The 19,950-nt window shown below is 34.3% G+C and overlaps 1 protein-coding gene across 2 annotated transcripts in view; it reads right to left on the bottom strand.

The window, feature by feature from the left end:
* Window positions 1–19,950, bottom strand: part of LOC149561928 (serine/threonine-protein kinase BSK1-like) — a 107,081-nt gene that overhangs the window by 21,670 nt on the left and 65,461 nt on the right. For both annotated transcript variants that reach the window (XM_089825444.1, XM_089825443.1), the window contains exons 7-8: window positions 12,841–12,926; window positions 10,920–11,108 (exon numbers count right to left, since the gene is read on the bottom strand). In XM_089825444.1, coding sequence (XP_089681570.1) covers window positions 10,920–11,108; window positions 12,841–12,926 — 275 coding nt within the window. The remainder of the gene's footprint in view (window positions 1–10,919; window positions 11,109–12,840; window positions 12,927–19,950) is intronic.

The following is a 19,950-nucleotide window of genomic DNA, read 5'->3' as shown; positions in this document are numbered from 1 at the left end:
TGCATGTCTCTATAAAAAGCTTTTAAAACTTTAAAATATGCAATGATCTATTTGGGTTTGATCAGTTCCTCTGACTTTCACCCCCGGAAGCCTTACTTCAATATGTTTCCTATAGTTGACATCTCTTTTTGAGCCCGATAATTCAATTGTGCTTTTCAAGGCAACACCATCGATTTGTATATGAATGAATCTATGCAGGGGATTATAAATATTATCCTACTTCTTTTATAATTGCTACTTTCAATGCCCTATCTTCGGCTTTTACTAATCCACTGTAATCGTATTACATCAATGAAAAGGATCAGGAGACTAGGTAAACCCAATTTGAACACTACGAGCCGTTGAAAAGTATTAGACTGTCTTGGTGTAACAAACGGATTTTCATATCTAATTCATTGACGGTTTTAACTAAAATCTCCCAGCATTATATGTAGATAATTGAATCCCTTTCCCATGATAAAAACTGCTTTCAACATTTAACTGAAATTAACTGTAATCATATTCAAGATCAACAATTAATTATTCATAGTTGTAATTCATGATCAGCTGAAATAAATAGATTAACGACTAACTATCATAACTGTATAAATGATCAACAGAAAATAACTGTAATCATATTGAATTGAAATAACTAAGTATAATTGTAATCATGTTCAGCTGAAATAACCAAATTAATGATTAACTATCATAATGTATTCATGATCAACCGATTAACAAGTAAAGTAAATGCTTAACAAGAAAGAAAGAAACATACAAGCATCATCGGAATATCTTTAGCTAGTTGTGCAAGCCTCGACATTGGTGAGAGAAGCATTGACATAGGCTTAACCTCCCAACCTCGGACCATACTTATCCCCACACATTCTATTAAATTAGAATGGCCCTCCCTACCTCAGGATCACCACCACTCGACTTGACAACAAGTTCTATTACAGGGATAAGCATGAGCTATTGAGCATATTTCTTTTAAGTTATTCGTGTCTAATTTCTTCTTTGTTTTCTTGCAGATGTGTTCCACCTCTTCACCATTTCATGGTTACCAGCCAGTGAGTCCCAGGTTCATTAAGAATTTATGAGCACTTTGCCCTTTTTCACCTCTTCACCATTTTGTGGTTTCATTGCTGGTGATTCCCATGTGCATTGGATGAGCATTCTGCTCTTAATATCTTTATCATGTTTTGAGACAGCATAAATCTTGATATTGATATCAATATTATTCCTGACGGTTCTTACAACATTATGAGACTCCTTTTCAAAGTTACCACTCGACTTCTTTAATGATGGTTCAGGATACAATGAAAATAAAAAATGGTAAACTCTATATAACTCGCAAGAGACAGTCAGCAAACTACATATTATGATCTCAGTCTTAAGAACGAACTTCTATGCCTAGCCCGCTATAGTAGATCTTGCATTCAAACAAAGGAAAGAAAAAACGTAGGAAAGTATTTCATGACCTGATATATATAGTTTGAAGAACTTGACTTCAGATCGGCATCCTCTCATCTCTTAAGATGTCACTTCAATGCCTGACCTCAGGAATCTAGCCGAAATACTTCCTCGGCTCAGTTATGTTCACAAAATCAGATCAAGGTTTGAATCGATATTTGCAAGGTGTTGGCCAATGTAGAAAAATTATAGTGATAAAATAGCACTAGGGCTTATTGAAGCAAGGAGTTTGGAAATGGTGGCAGAAAAGAAGGTAAGAATGTGGACAGTGGTGTCCGACTCCCTTCACAGCTTCTATTTAAAAATATAGCTGTGACTTCTTGGCTTCCATCGGTTTAAAGACTTAAAACCATTGGAATTCCAAGTATTAAATCGATTATGGAAGAGAGGAAAAGGAAATAAAAAATAAAATAAGTTGGAAAGAAGAATTGAAAAGATTATAATTTTCAATTGTTATTATAATATATAGTTATATACGTTCATGTAAGTATATCAATGGGGTGACATCATTAAATTATGATATTATAATTTATTGGTATCATTTCATTCTTATATTTATCTATACGTATGTAAATATTTATTATAATAATATGATGAAGATCCATTAAAAATCTCTTGAGGTATGTTTTATATTTTAAATTAGATTATTTTATGTTTTCTTTGATTATTGTTCTTAATAGCTCATGCGGTCCCAAAAATGTATCCTGCAATCAAGTCGTTGCATCCTTTCCAAAGAAGTTTAAGGTCATACCTACTAATCCTAATGACTGAACTAAGCGAACATCCCATTCCGATGATCCCGTTTAGCAATGCTTCTCCCCTCTACATCTTCTCCTCCAATCACCCATGAAAACACTTTCGCCATAATAATAATTTCATATAAACATAATAATCGTTATTTTAAATCAAGCAACTGCTAATCATCTAATAACAGTGAATGGTTAACTATTAAAATATTATCTCCTTAGTTAAATACTTTCTATAATGGTCAACTACTTGTCTATAGTCTGTCTTTCAATCTAGATAGGAATGTTTCCTATCCTGTCTCTTTTGTCTTCAGTCCAGATAGAAATGTTTCCTATCCTATCTTTAGTTTTGTTTCTAATTTCGTCTTCAATCTACGTTGTTTATTTTAGAAACTTCCTTGTAATTCTTTATAAGGAACACATTTGTTCCTCTGTTAATCAATCAATCATCCAGAAATCCGTTAATCTGCCAATTCTTGAATCTTGTAACATAGTATCAGAGCCATTATAGGGAATTTTTCGAAAACCCCTATAATTTTGTGACTGAAATTTTCGAAATTCTTTGGGTCTATTTTCTTCTGAGATTTTTTGAAAATCTGGGCATAGTCTTTTCTTAGTGTAGTTTATGGTGTCTTTCTTGCACAAATAGTGTCGTTTTAGACTTCACAATTCAAAAAACGACTTCATTGGTGGGAGCCAACAACGTTTTGTTTAACAAATTCGCCATTATTATCAAGAAATCTGAGTTTTTTTGAAACCCTAATTTTTGGGCTCAGAAACTTTTTCTAATTATAAATTCTTGATGGGTTTTTCAAGATCTCAAATGGGTTGTTAGATTTTTCTGGGTGCCTCGATTTTTGTGCCTTGATTTTCAAGCCAGCGAATCCGAATTCCAACAACATTATTCTGGGTTTTTCGAGCTCTCTTCTGGGTACTTTGATTTTTCTAGGTCTTTCATTTTTTCACCTCAAAGTTTGTGCCATTTGAGATATTCACATATTATGAGCATCTGTTCAGCAGCATCAAAAGTCAGACTCAATTGAAAAGCAAGCCAATGTTGTCCAACACTCAGAGCAAAAAGAATCTATCTACCATGCCTTTATGGCCAGCATACCTATAGATCATGTGAAATCTTCTGCCTGGTACATAGATTTCGGTGCCTCCCGACATTTCACTCACAGGCGTGATGGGTTTGTTGATTTTTTTCTCAAAAATCGTTTCATGTTGTTTGTAATACACAAGGTTGCATGAGATTCTAGGTTTTACCATTTTTCCACAAAAACAAAGTTTTGTAACTACAATCTGTTTTGAGTCATAGCACTCTTCTGGCAAAGCTTCTTGGTTTCAGCATTTTGTAGATCCAAGTAGGGTCTCAATTATCCCAAAATGTTCCGACATTTGTACGTTGACCGTTAAGGGAGGGTATTAAGATATTATCTCCTTAGTTAAATACTTTCTATAATGGTCAACTACTTGTCTGTAGTCCATCTTTTAGTCTAGATAGGAATGTTTTCTATCCTATCTCTTTTGTCTTCAGTCCAAATAGGAATGTTTCCTATCCTGTCTTCAGTTTTGTTTCTAATTTCATCTTCAGTCTACGTTGTTTCTAAAAGAAACAACGTCCTTGTAATTCTTTATAAGGAACACATTTGTTCCTCTATTAATCAATCAATCATCCGAAAATCTGTTAATCTTCCAATTCTTGAATCTTGTAACAACGACCATCTTCATTAACAGTTAATACAACGTATATAAATAACTACCTATTTCACATGATCATGAATGAATAATTCGTTAAATCCAACGATTATGAACAACTTTTAAATTAGTTCAAAACTTTCTGATGTAACACTTGGAATCCCTATGCATCCTCAAGTTTACAAGGATTATCTCCTTCAAAACTTGACTCGATGAGTTTTTATTTACACTATGGGGCTCGAGCCATTATGGAAACATACTTAATGGGCTTGATATTGCTTCCCATTTCCAATGTTACCTATCTATTCAATTTAGTCACTGACTGGTGTGTCGATGCCTCTATTGGTGCCTGTTCACATTCATGGGACCCGATAGTTATACTGTCACTAGCCTCGGGCTTGCTCTATACCAAGTCATCATTAGACGATAGCCAGGATGGATCGGACATTTTGCATTTCTAATATTTTCCATCAAGATTCAAGCACATTTTATATCATCTGACACATCAAAGAGGAGCTTCAAAGCTTAGTGGCATGCATCTTATCTATGGAAATCAGTCATCTTGAAGATTGAGCACCTCGTTCTCTTCTGAATTCTTACAAGGGTTCACACAAGGCGGCTGATGATATCTACATTCTATCAAACAATTTGCAAGTCACCTGAGATGCATGCTGCAATCTACCATAGCAATATGGGATATGTAAAGTGGCATATCTTCTTCAATCCCATTAGCAACCCAAAGAAATTAGAGAAGCCAAAGGTATGTGGGAGTCTAGATTCGATTTGGAGATCATACTTATCAATATCCTCACCATACTGGCGGCGACTCCTATGCTTCACTATCACTATGAAAACAAATCCAACCCGCGATTTCCATATTCATGTCATCTTATTTCAACAAGTGTCTCAAATATAATTAGTGATATTCACGCTATTGGCACACGAGCACTTTGCGAGGGGACTATAGTTTGCCTAATATCATGAAAGTCTACTCTAGTGGAGCCATATTTGGGAGGGAGTTATAATTTGTACATTATCACCTTTTTGAGCCGGACGCGGATCAAAAGAAAACATTCCCAAATATTCATCATGATGAATATCTTTGTGTCTTGAAAAAGTGATAGCTATCTTTACTCCCTTCCTCTCATATCATTGCTTCTGGCTATTATTGGGATACAAATAACACCTTTGATATCCCTCAACCTCAGACTGTAGCTTCACACTAGCAATTATGGGAATGTGTTCGAGTGATCGGGTTATCCATTTTTAGAATATTCCTCTACCTCGACTTGGCTACCAATGTGTTTGTCGTGGGAAATCCTTGAGCCTTGTTAAGAAGTGCATTTGAGAATTAAAGAACATAGTAGGCCTTCAATGCGAAGGATATGGTTGCTCACTATGGTGCTTAACTAATCTTTGAATGTCTCATCATTATGCCATATTGAATCACATTTGTTGTGCGGATTCAAACCCAACTCTTTGAAGTTTGATGAATGGCATCACTCTTTTGGTGCTATACAATTGGACCCCATCAACTATTGCTTAATTTACAAACGATCATAATTTGATCGGGCAAAAATATGGATTCTTTGAATACACCTTACAACTTTATACATTCCCTATAGAAGAGCACTGATTGGATCTTCAAGGTTTCAAATTAAGTATCCCCATAATTTTCGGAACAGGATCATAATATTTGGCACTTTCATTGACTTGGAATGATAGTCGTGACTTAAGTAGCCTGGCCAACCTGCACTTGGTTCTAAAGAATCTGCATTTTCAAACCAATGAATCTGAACTTGAACCTGAATCCGAACACAAAACCTTGAATCTGAATTCTGAAGCGTGTGTTCAAATCTTAAGCTTAAACTGAATTTTGGATCTGAGCTTCTGAACTTGAATTCTTGAGCATCTGAACTTTGGACTATCACTGAATTTGAACTGATCATTCATGCTTTTGAACCTGAACTCGAACCTTGAACTAGAACTTGAAGGTTCAAAGTTCAAGTTCGACAAAAAATCATGACATTGTCTCTTTCACAAATTAAACTTTACTAAGGCATCATTAGTAGCGAAAACTAACGAGAAACTAAAACAATTAAGAATCCTTTTCCCACCAACCCAATTTTCCAAGTTTGAAACTCAGGTGCTAAAAGCATGCTTACACAAACGTACCCCAGTACTGGTGTAACATTGGTATAATCTCATTGAGAGTTTAGGCTAACCGTCTAAGCATACTTTGAGGTACAGAATTAAATTTGTTTGGCCGCTTGATGTCATCAATAAGCTTTGGCAATGATATTCAATGTTTTTAGAGAACCGATTTAAATAAATGAGTGTGGTACAGTCATGTAGATGAAATATCTAACCCGTATATGTGCTGCTGTTATAAGTCAATACACCAGATGCCAACACTCGAATGTAGAAGCATCCACAGCTAAATATTTAATCAACGAAGGAGCCAACCAAACACAGTCCCTTACAGCCCCAACCTTTAAGGAATGCAGCTTTTCAAAGAGTTGAAAGATACCTACTGATCTTATTAACAAAAGCTTGCTGTCATAGACTCACTACACACCCAAGCTCACTATCATTGACAAACACCCTAAGAAGTCATTTAGACATACACTTGTATGAAAGTAACATTCAGATATTCACACTTCACTCTCTGAGTAATTTTGTCAAACAATTTTATTGTTTTTAGCCATTATACACCATAAGCAGTGTAAGCAACATATGCACTGCTCAACCACAATGACTTTGTCTTGCTGGTCAACTTTTGCCTGTGTGTGTCAATAGACTCAGCACAATGTTTGTCAGGGAAGATTGATATGAGATATAAGGTATGAACATACACCAATCAACTTCAAGACCACCAATACTTGTGTCTGTGTTGATAGATACCATCAAAATGATTCAGTTTGCTACTTATTGACCCAACTATCACTCAAAATGATCCTATAAATATGACATGGTATCACACTCCAATTCTCTGTTTCTTAGCAAGTTGATTACATTTTACCAAGGTTCCCACCATTTACAGAAGTTGAATCCATTTGTAATGCCTTGAGCCAAAGACCTATGCGAATAGCATCCATGGTGTGGTCATCTGCTCAGAGGAAACTAACCAAGTTGCATCAACATTTTAATGACTCTTGGTTTGAATAGGCTTTGTACCTGCACATACCAAATTCATTTCACAATCACCAAGAATATTATAGTTGTCGGCCAAGTAATCATGACAATACACTTAAGCTCCTCAATGAACAAATGTTTCAACCAATCAAATGAAATGACCTGTTTTGAAGAAAACTAACTAGAAAGAAATTTAAAATTAAAATAATACTGGAACTAGAAATAATTTTCTCCTTTTGACACCTCCTACAGCAATGAAAACTCCTAAATTAAAATGACAATAATTCTTGTAACAGTAGTTAAAGCACCATGAAATACAGCCAATAGGCATCTCAAATTAAGAATGTGCGCCCATATTATAGCCTCTGCTAAAGTTCAGGGAATGATAAATTTCGGCCAACCTGCAATTATGAATTGACAACAGCTGAAATCAGCTTCAGTAATTCATTTTACCCAGGCTATAGGCTTTCCGACAAAATATTTATTTCTAGCCAAAGCCTTTATTTACGGCAAAGGTATGTATCAAGTTCCTTAGAAATAATTTATAGATCAAACTTTGTATGTCCTTATAGCTCCAAATGCCCATCGTAGGTGTTTGCGGCAAATAAAGTTTATTAAAGACTGACAGTCGTTTTAACCGGACCCTCCATGAAAAACAATACCCCAATACCAAATTTAATCACCCAATGCAATACTAGTTTTAATCACCAAACCTTTGGAAAACTTAATAAATTATCAGGCTTATTAATAGTCAAAACACCCTCAAAATGTCAAATAATAAAATAAACAGCTCGTTGAATATTATAATTTCACCCAATAGATTAAAATTTCACCAGAACCTATGAAGAAATATATCCACAATATTAACCTTTACAACATGGTCCAAACATCTGTTTGCCAATATATTAGTTCTCTAGTTCAATAATAATAAAAATCAACCAAGTGCCAAGAAATGTCAATCATCACACGACTGACTTGGAATATAAAGAGCTGGAAATATTAGAACCTGTACCCAGTCTGAGAAGACATTACAACAATGTATTTTCGTCTCACTCAAAATTGGACACGATAGTTGAGGTATTTGTTTGTCCCTTCCAAATTCGCAGGCTCTTGTAGATGTTCGACATTTGAGTTCGTGACATCAACATTCAGCGAGTATCATGCTGATATGCAGTCTTCAGTTCATAAACTCCTCAATACTCACTCTTAATATGCTGAACAGAAGACTTGAAAATTGATTCTAGGCTCCCTTATTGTGTGAAGTCTGAAATGTTTTGTTAAATTGCTGCATTACCCGGTTTCTAAAGAAATCTCTAATCTCAGCACCGTCGCCCTTCCCGACTGTAACTTTTCTCACACGATATTTCCAGTCCAGAACAATATTACTTTCAAAAGCTTCTCCCTGCCAAAAAAGTGACTAGTCTATCCTCAACAAATACGGTTTGATCCAGGCCACACGATAAAACTCAGCAATAGAACAATGTTTCAATATTCATATTCTTCATCCAAAAAGCTTCAGAAATAATAAAAATCTCTTCGTCACTCTTAAACCTCACTAGATGACAAGATACACCGCTCTAATACCATTGAAATATCTCAGCTGGATATTCTGCCCAAAGAACTTCCCAACATTATTTTCAAAATGCAAGAGATAACTTAAGGCAATAAAATCTCATATCAACCAGAAAATGACCAGCAAATGCTCAAATCAAGAACTTCAGAATTCCTTATTGCATTATAAACCAGCAATACAATAACATAAGATAGAATCCAATCTTACAAACAACAAAAATAGTCAGATTCGAAAAACTATAGAAATGAACTTGTAACTCCAATGTGAACTCCATCACGAGTTCACCTCCAATGCTGAACCGGTTTTGCATCCAATTTGCTGGGTAGAGCCTGAAGGTCTCTGTACTCAAGTTTTGAACATGAAGATGAACACTTCGCAGACTTTCCAAGAGAAACTCAAAACCAAAATCAATATCCATGCATGTGAAATGAAACCGACTCTCCTCCTTTTAATGCCCAATGCCATGACTCTTCGGCTTCCCCTAGCCTATCTTCTTGTCTTCTTCCCATAAGCCAATTTAATATTTCATGATATTGACTTCAATTTTTCTATTGTCCCAAAAACAGAACATTACAAGCAGAGAGACTTTTGCTTATTAAAAATTTTTGCTATTTTTTCTCTAGATGACAGATCAAATTTCTAGATGCAAAACATTGAGTTCATAGCATCATTTTAACACAATATTTCCAAAAATATTGATTATAAAAATTACAAGAATAATCAATAAACTAGTAAATTGTACAAGCTTAATTCTAGTACAAATTGAAGTCCGCGTCCTTCTCCAGCCAAAAGAAAAGCAAATAAAATACTAACCATGGTAGAATTTCCAGGACATCACCATACAATCATCGCTCAAACTGAACATATCTATGCTTGTTCCAATTGTCCCTGTGAGTCTTTACAGGTGTACATCCGAGGTCAACTAATAACATATATCACATAATGCGGTTGATAAACTAGACATCGAAATGATGATTGATTGATTGAATTGCAAAGGAGATGAAAGCTCCTTTAATAAAGACTGCATGCAGAGTTTCTAAAACAGAAAAGAAACATTCTAAATAAGAACTAACTACAAAAAGGAAAGATCCTAACTGAATCATCATTATATAAACATTACATGATTACTTTAACAGACCTCAGATAAATGGCGAGATACTTCATTTCTAGATAGCTTGAAATAATCCTTCTATATGTGATTTAACATTTGGTTTCAAGCCTAGACATATCATTGGTCGATTAGAAAATATAGATTAGCTAAAACTGACTTTAGTTTTCGTATGCAAACTTCCAGGTTTACTGTGGTAGCCTTTTCTAACCCTCACATTGGAAGACTACACCTTTAGAATTCGATCCATGTTAATGTAGAGAATAATTTCTAGGTTGTCCTCAGACTGTCAATTCTCTCTTTTCGTTGGCAATAGGAAAGTTGAAATTTAAAGACCTTTGAGAATTAATTTTGTAGTAAAACTTTCATCTGATTATGGTATATACAGATGAATAAGAAATTCAAGCGTGAGCCAGGTTTTGTCTATTGTGTCTGGGTGGATACTGCCAGGGGCACATACTAGATGTACTTTATTTCCTCTTTCAGGTAGGGAAGGGAATACTTTTGATATAACAAGGTGAGCTTTTATTTCCTTTTGTAATATGACTTTACTTTGCATTAACTGTGAGAACTAAACATCTTGTAGGTTCTTTATATTTGTTGTTGATGCAGAATGTATTTGTCAGACCATAAGATATTCCAAGAGGTATCATAGGCAATCCATATAACTAAACATGTATATGTTGTATCCAAAGAATTTACTTAGGAACTACAGTACCCCACCTAAAAACCCCTCCTCACATCGATGGCCAGTAATCTCCGGAGTGGAGAGAACATAGAACATGTGAGTGTCTGATTGGCATGGATTGTGAGCAAGGGGGACAAATGAACAATTTATGTCAAAGCATTGGACCCACTATATTTGGTGATAGAATAAGATGATATTTTTCAATTAATCAACTATGTATAGGTTGTATGATTCTTCCTCTATACCTTCATAATAAGAGAAACATTACTAGTAAAAAGCTCACTATTAATCCCAAATAACACACAAAAAATATTCAGCATCTTCAATTGGCTTATACACATTTGAAAACGTTATCAATCATCAAACAATCAGAAAAAAATCAGTCAATAAATTGAAGAAGGAAAAATGCAATAGTTAAAGTGATTGTGGCCAACATTGCCAATATAATTAACCATATCCATGAAGCACTTTCTGCTCATCATGTAATAGTTCATGTAAGCAGCAAAAGCTTAAAAAACTTACTTCTGTTCTTTTCTGCAGTAGTGCCAATGATGTTACAAGAGTCTTTGGATTGGGCCTATCCCGTGGTTCAAATTGTAAGCAACGTGAAGCAATACGCACAAGTTCAGTTCCATCCTCTGGTGAAAATTTCCCTTCCAAGTGGGAATCCATTAATAATGGCATATTCTTCCCCCTTATCAAATCAAGGGCCTAAAATGCATACACAAAGCCAAAGCATATCAAAAACTAATGGTTTCTTTCAATGCACATTAATTCTTGCTAGAAGTAAGAAAGTGTCATAATTGAATCCAAATGGGATTGAAATTAATTTTATGCTGCACAATGTATTTTGCTATGTTGTGATATGATGCATCTACTACAGGGAAAATTCTCAAAAGATATTGTTTGACCTTGTTGTACGCCTTCTTTCTAAAACTGCAAACAAATAGTCATACAAAACGGCAATATATTGTGTAAAAAGAATGATAGGATGGTTGGAAGTCAACTCACAAAATACCAAATAGGTCAATGATCTAATACCAATCACCTATTTTAAAACCATAAAGCTACAACATAATAAGAGACAGATCTACAGAAACTAATAAGTGAAATATGTTGAACATGTAATATAAATTAAACAGACCAAAGCACAAGCTGTATTCCATATAAGACCAAAGCACAAGCTGTATTCCATATACAATAAGGAAAGGGATTGTGAACAATGTGTTTCTATTGTTCATGAATAAACTAATACATGAAATATGTTGTACCGTGTAATAGAAATTAAACAGACAAAAACACAAGCATTTATACTATTTGTGAATAAAAAATTGTATAAATAGTACACTTAAGACCTATAAATCCAAAGTTATCTCTCATGCGCAGAATAGTCAGAAGGATTGCATGGAATTTAGACTGTGTATTGATGGTACAATCAATATCTCAATTGAGTCTCCAATTGATCAGTTGAGAAAATGCAAAACAGTTATATTACAATACTTTACAGAGAGATGCATGTTTAGAAGAACACATTCATGTCCTGATCATTGTTTGCCCTGGAAGTTGAAGTAGACAAAATTATCTCTTGTTCACAGAATACTCAGAAGGATTGTGTGGCATTTAAATATTAGACTCTATACTGATGGTAGAATTAATGTCGGAATTGACTCTCTTGTTCTTCAGTTGAGAGAATGTGAAACAGTCATATTACAATACTTTAGAGAGAGATGAATGCTTAGAAAAACCCGTTCATGTGCCAAGGGCTTCGAGCCTTAAACTTCACTAATCATTGTTTAACCTGGAATCTGGAATTTGAATTACACGTGGACTTCATGTTTCCAGGGACTTGTCTTGTAGTACATGTGAAGCCCAGTCCAACAGTGGGTGCTACACAGTGTGCCATCTAACAAATTACTAGGCAAGCAGTAATGAAGGCAAAAGGTCCATCTGCAATAGGTGCGAAAAATGCCCAAGTTACTAAACCAACCCTAAAACATTTGTACTGGTCATATCAATTCAGTAGACAAAAAGTTTAGCTCTTCGAAAGATAGCCTGTACCACTTCCTGTTCCATCTCTATAAAAAGAAATGCAGTTAGATGCAAGACGGTTGTCCTGCCATCTAGAAATTGCTAACAACAAAGCTTTTTCTTGACGTACGATTTTTGTACTTTTTGGAACACAAACAGTTTACAAAGAGATGCAAGGAAATAGAAAGGGATAATGTAGTTTTTCTCTTTTTTTCTCTAGGTTTACATTTTTATTTGGAACTTCAGATAAATGCAGAGGGAGAAAATGAGAAATTTTCTGAATTGCTATCCCTCTTCACAAATTGTATCTTTCCAGCCTTTTTTTCAAACAGAAAACCGTGTAGCCTAAATACAAATAGAGATATTTTCAGTACTGAGGAAAATTTGCAGATGCTATGGACTAAAATATAATTACATGGCTTGGTGGAATGTGCTTTCCACTTAAAAGGTCCAAAAGAACAGTGCCATAACTGTAACTGACACTCTCAGGTGTGACTCTTCCTGCAAAAGTAATATGCACAATCCACATTAGAATGAGAAAAATCTAAATGCAAACTACCAATGATAACTGCAATTTTATCTTACTGTTTTTTCAAAATATAAGTGCACAAGCATGACAAACAAAAAATAAACACTCACAAATTCCACAATGTCAACATCTTGAGCATAACCATATGGACCAAATTCAACAATTACAGCACTCAATCAAAACACAAGCAAAAGTTTGTAAGAACAAGAAATTATATATGAGAATATTTAGATTTAAAATTAGTTATGCATGAAATGCTGATGCACTGAATTTCCTAAACAAAAGCACCTTTGATAGCATGAACTGTCAAACCTCATGACAACGCAGAAACAAAACAGGATACAACTTCGAACGTAATATTTTAAACATATATAATATAAAGAAAATAAATATGACAAATGCATGAAAAACACATTTACATTTATCTAGGGTGTGCATTTTTTAGTCGATGTAAAAGTAATTTGTGAGTCTAAATATCAAAAAGAATTTACTGATTCAAGCTTTGATTGAGATGCTCTTTTACATTGTTTGTTGAGAAAAATAATTCAAGTGTCCAAATGTAAATCTTTTTTGTTTCAAAAAAATAATAATGTCGCTGCCAGAAATTCTAATTTTTCATTAAATTTATTATTTAGTTAATAGTGCATCAGTAATAATCTTCCAGACCTGGCATAGGTTAAAGACATTAACATAATAAAAGTTCATGTGACCTGTCAACATAGTTGGCATAATCGCCGAATACTTGGTGACTTGCCACTAATCATCCAGGTTTTCTCGGTGGCGAGTTTTAGGCATTTTTACTCACTGAAAAAAAATCACCAATTTTTTCAAAAAAATTGCCATTTAATCGCCGAGTATTTGGAAAAAAACTTGGCGAGTTTCACAAAATGACTTGGCCATGGCAAGTTAAAGCCAAAAACGCTATTTTTTTGACAGAAGCTATTTACTATTTTGCTTCCCATCATCAGCATTCCGCATGAGAATGCGATTTGTACCCAATATGCATTTATATATATCAAACCTTTGCTGGTTTCTTTTGTGTTCTCTTTAATTAACTCATTAAATGCATCTTCTCAGTGAAATTTGCCCAAAAAAAAAAGTATTTTTAATTAAATTTCAGCAGTTTTTTAAGGTTCCCAAGCTTTCCCAAGTTTTTTTTTTTTAAATTGGTCAATTTTTTCCCAAATAAACTTTTAGGGGCTTGGCGAGTTGTTGCCGAGTGAGAGTTTTCCACTATGCCTATCAAAGACATTAACATAATATAAGTTCATGTAATGGCATCATCCGTGCAGAGAATCCTTTTTCCCCCGTTCACTATTTCATTATTACCATATATTTCATAATACTTTCAATGCGCAACAGCTGAGTAGATTTGAAAAATATTGGAAGCTTTGCGAGAAGATGTCAAACAACTATGAAGAAAATTTGTCGGCAGGCTCGAATCAACTCTTCATCAAATCAGGTGTGCATGTCTCATAATGGTCATGAGTTCTCTGTGTATTCCTCAATTTAGTATTCTTAAACTTTCTATAATGTCAAATTTGTACCACGAAGGGTCGTGAAGGCTTTGTTTACTAAAAAGTGGCCAAAGTGTCTGAAAATGCATTAAAAATGTTTTCCATACAATTCCCAGATCAGGAAGTGTGGAAAGAAAAAATTTCACACATACCTATAATGTTTCAATTTTTGAATCATTTCTGAGGCCAAAACCAATCCCTCTAGAGTTTCTGCAACACAGGTGCAATAGCAAAATTTGTTGGCCTCTCTTCCTTTCAAGATGTTGAAGTATCAAACTCAAGCAATCAAATTTGTATTGTGAAGCCTTATCCCTTGATCAAATGATTTAGCAACTTTAAGTGGAATAATTATTCCCCTATGCCCGTTTTCTAAATTTTACAGTTTCTTCTACCACCTCCAAGTTTTCATACAGTAAAGCAGTTGACATCAGAACTGGAAAACTAAATTAAGAACATATAAGCTAGAGTTCATAGCAACCCACACTTCTTATACAAACGAACTCAAATCTAGTAAATATCCTCCCTACACATTGTGATTGGGAAACAAAGAATACTAATCATTTTTTGACATTAATGGCCAAATCTAAGAAATTCTCATCAAGCTTTTGCCATGGTACCCAAATAAAATTGTTTCTAGAATGGCCAAATCTATGAAATCCATGGCAAAAGAGCAAGCAGTTTTCCAAACAGATCCATAAAGGACTTACCACAAGCTGACACCTACAACCATCAATGAAAAAGAAAATTCTACTCACCTCGAATTAATTGTCAATAAGTAGAATTTGGCATATTTGTCAATATTATTTGTCATTCTAGATGTAGTAACTATTAGCCATCAGAAAAGAGATAAAAGCCATGGAGATTTAATTAATTATGAAAGTTTTGCTTGTTGAACCTATTCGGTGGATGTTTTGCAGCCGATAGTTTTGTTAAAATCCAGTTGCAAACTAGGATGACCGCCATAACATGAGATAAAGTCTTTCCTACCTTGAAGGGAAGGCTCCCCCTTCTCACCGTTCCTTGGATCAACTCAAGGTAAGCAAGAAGTTAAGGGAGATGAAATCTCTAACTACACTTCTATCTATTAGCTGAAAATGGTGATACCAGTAAAGCAACACCAACTCAAAGGATAATTGAAAGTGTACCGGTTTGGCTCTAGTACCTATTTTAATTTATTCTATAAGAAAAACCTCTAACATTGGGGCACAAAGACTTCCAGAAGTATGGAATTTTGACTATTTTAGTATATTGAGACAGCGATACAAGCTACAGCCAAAGCTTCTAGTCTATGTATTACCACAACCACTCCCTGTCAAAGCTTCGGCTCTGATTGTTTCTTAACTCACTATGATCTATGATTAAACACGCATTAATAACATTGATCAAATACAACAGGCACAAATTACAATCAAAGCTTCTAATTTGTGCTATCACAATTGCTTCCAAGCAAAGCTTTGAATCCAATTGCTTCCTTTATTCACTTTTCTCCCAAATTGGTATTGCAGAATCAAAGTTATGCTTGCACAAGTTTCACAGAACTTTCTTGCATATAACAAAAGATAATTTTTACGATGCGGGGGGCACTTCTTATAAAGAAAAAGAAGTGAGAAAGAGGAGGAAAAAGTGGGAGCAACTCAAGCACTTTGACCCAGTAAAACTAGGTGAGAAGAATTATTGGATTACATGTCTAAAGGACATGTAAATCGAATTACATGTAATTGCACCGCATGCAATTCATCCTCTCCAACTACAAGCATAAAAAACACTTTAAGAAAATGTTAAGGTTGTTTATTCTAAATGAATCAATCCTATAGACTATCGCAAAAGCCTTGTACTTCGTGGTGACTGTTGGATCGAGGATTCGTGTATTCAACACCATTACATTCTCTTTGATGAGTTTCTAGTTGTCATTGTCTGCTTTGTAGATTGGCATATTTTTAAGTCTTTGACACTTTGAAAACCTTCTTGATAGTGTCCAGATGTAAACTCAAAAAAACTTACCATTAGCACCTTTAACTCTCTTTTTTTCGCTTTTTTGCATTTTGAAGCAAAGTGTTTGGCACATTTGCACACGAACTCAGCTTCTTGGAACACCATAGGGAAAATGGGGACCAAATGAATTACTGCTTCTTTTGATTGGAAGCATGTCTTCTCAATAGGATGCTTCTGTTCTTTGAAGAAGTTTTGACATATCTTGAAGAGTGCACCCAACATAAAGATGAAAACATCTTCGAATGAGATCGTATTCATGAAAATTTTGGGATTTGAGTTACAATGACAAATGCATGAGAGATGAGTGCTGACATTGCATTTTGTCACCACAAAATGTAGGTGACAGTACAAAACTTTTTCAACTTAGTTTCGCATTTATCTGAGATAGTTCATTATTTAATCGGCCAACATTGATCAACCGGTCGTTCCCAGTTGGTATAATGAGCCCTTTTTCTAAAGGCTTTCATCAAGTCCTTTTCATTTTTCAATTTATTAAGCCTATGCATGATTTTTGAAGCCTTCAATGTCCTTTTCGCATTTTTGAGTGTGTGTTTAGTTGCTTTTAGTCATTTGGTTTCGTTCAATCTCTTGCTTTTGGTTTTCCCTTGGATTCGATATATCTTAGGGCTTAATCGAAATTGGTAGTCAAAAGATATGATCATTTAAGGGCCCAAAAGGTGGACTCTTCAGATGCAATTGCATATTTAAAATATCATGTTATATTTTCATGTTGAGTTGATTTTAAATTTTTCATTTAAGTGACTATTAACTATATAATTTAAATTATTTTTGAGAGTTACATTTTGTTTTATTTTAACACATCGAAGTTAAATATTACTTTTTGACTAATATTTGCACATGATTAATTAACTATATAGTGTAAATATTATTTTTGACTTTTTGAATAATATTTGCAAAAGACATATTAACCATATAGTGTAAATATTACTTTTGACCCAATTAATTAATATTGACTCAAAAATCAATCAAACATGTGCTTAATTGGTCTTTTAAGTTGTGTAAACTCAACTTACATGTCTATTACATGTTTACATGTAAAGGCAATTCTAGAGTGCAATTTTCACTAGAAATGCATGTAATAGACTTCCTAGAGTCCACTTTGCATAAAAAAATCCCCATTACATGTAAATCACTTTAAATGAAATTGCCCCTTGAGAGTGTGATTTGCACTAGAAAGTTATTTTATGGACTTAAGCAAATAAAAAGTGAGTTTTTAAAACATGCAAATGCCCTTCTAGAGTGTGATTCGCACAAAAAAATGTAAAAATGCAAATGTATATTTACTGTCTGATTTTAAACATGTAAATGCATATTTGAAATATGCAATAGACTTATTGGAGTCCATTTACATGTAAATGCTCTTCCAACCAATGAACTATACATGTAATGTGTCTTGGAGAATCTGATTTTGCACTTAAAACTCATGTAATTGCATCCCAAGTCCATAATTTTTCCCTCCAAGTCCAAAAACAACCAAAGCATATAACATATTGCATATTTTAAAACACGCAATAAAGCTGGGAGAGTGCAATTCGCTCCTTCAACCCCATTTACATGCAATTTAAAACATGTGTTTGGCCATGGAGAGTGTGATTTGCTTTCCCAACCTTCAAATTTATGAATTTTGAACATGTAAAACTCCTCCATGGAGTGCCTTTGGACATTTTAATACATGTAAAATGCTATTGGAGACCATGATTTTGCATTCCCAAGCCAAAAATTGCTCAAATACATGCATTTTTAGGGCACGCTTTTGCTGAAAATGCCCAACACATTGGATTTTCATCCATGTTTTAGCATTTAGAGAAGACACATTCACAAGTCAAAAACGACCGATATGTTGAATATAAGGATCTCTGATAGAGATAAACTATAATTGCAGACTATACAAACTCAAATTTACTTACTTGTATCTCAGAGTGACTGTGTTGTTGAATGGTGCAGATCTTCAACCTTGGATAGCAGTCTGTGTAAGATAATCTTCAAACTTGAATGCCAACAGAAGATCGATGAACTTATGTTTTGTTTACCTACAGGGAGAGCAATCGTTGGGACTGTATATGCCTTGTTATTAATATATTTCCTCAACGATTGCTTGGCATCATTTATATAAGAATGGTGAGTAAACGTCCCCGTAGAGACATGGCTCTACATGGCCAAAGGCCACATAGGGTCATGCCCCTATGTAGGCATAACTATTATTAGTTTCAATTTGTCTACTTTGCAATCGATGATAGAACAGAAATATGCAAGGCCCCGATAACAATAATCTCTTCAAGGATAAGAGCCCGATTAAGATGAAGTCATTTTATGAACAATTGAATATATATATATATATATATATATATATATATATATATATTATCATATATAAATATAATCATATAGGTATATATGCATATATTCTCACCAGTAAAACAGAGTTCATGTAAATCATGGATTCAAGTGCTCAACATCCCTTCAACTGATGCTATACATCAACACTCCCTCTTAGCAAGGGAGAAGTAACAAACTCTTTAAGAGACACCAAAATATAGAATCTCTGTACATAACACATTATCTAACTTCACTCTGAAATAGTGACTTGTCAAATAATTATAATCACCATGTTATGAACACTATCATAACATATATTATGATCTCTAATTGTCCAAAACAATATCTAGAGTAATCATAATGCATTCGTTATCAATGACTTCCGACGTATCCAGAACAAAACTGTCATAATAACAAGCCTATCATTTGCAAGATCGTCACCTTACAAAGATTACCTTCTAAATATATATATGTTCATGAAAGGTCATCACCTTTCATTACATATCTGATGCAACTAACAACCATAGAAGCATATACACATATGAATTAAAATTTAAATTCAATGTTCAACATTACAATTTAATCATACCAAGTTTTCCTCTAAAGTATTCCAATTTTACTTAGGCAAGAGGCTTGGTAAAAATATATGTTGTTTGCTCATTAGTACTTATGTACTCCAGTTTGATAACACCTCGATCTACTATATCTCGAATGTAATGATAAGGAATTTCAAAATGCTTAGACCGATTGTGAAAAACTGGATCAGTTGAAAGCTTGATACAACTCTGATTATCACAGTGAATAACAGTGGGCTTCAAAGGCTTCTTAAACAAATCAACTAGTAACTTTCGTAACCATACAGCTTCTCTGGCTCCCAAGGAAGAGGCTATATATTCTACTTCAATAGAGCTTAATGCAACTAAGGATTGTTTTCTGTTGAACCAAGAAATCATCCCAGATCCAAGACTAAAGCAACATCCAGAAGTACTTTTACGTTCAATAGAGTTGCTTGCCCAATCAGAATCGGAATATCCATGAAGATTGATTTCGACTTAATCATATCTGATTCCCATGCCAACAGTACCTCTTAGATATCTTAAGACATATTTGGCTGCCATTAGATGTATCTTCTTTGGTGCACACATGAACT

The sequence above is a fragment of the Cupressus sempervirens genome, chromosome 4, assembly GCF_028749045.1.
Source record: "Cupressus sempervirens isolate cs-2001-9-10 chromosome 4, ASM2874904v1, whole genome shotgun sequence".
Lineage (NCBI taxonomy): Eukaryota > Viridiplantae > Streptophyta > Pinopsida > Cupressales > Cupressaceae > Cupressus > Cupressus sempervirens.
This window is presented reverse-complemented; position numbering and strand designations above follow the sequence as displayed.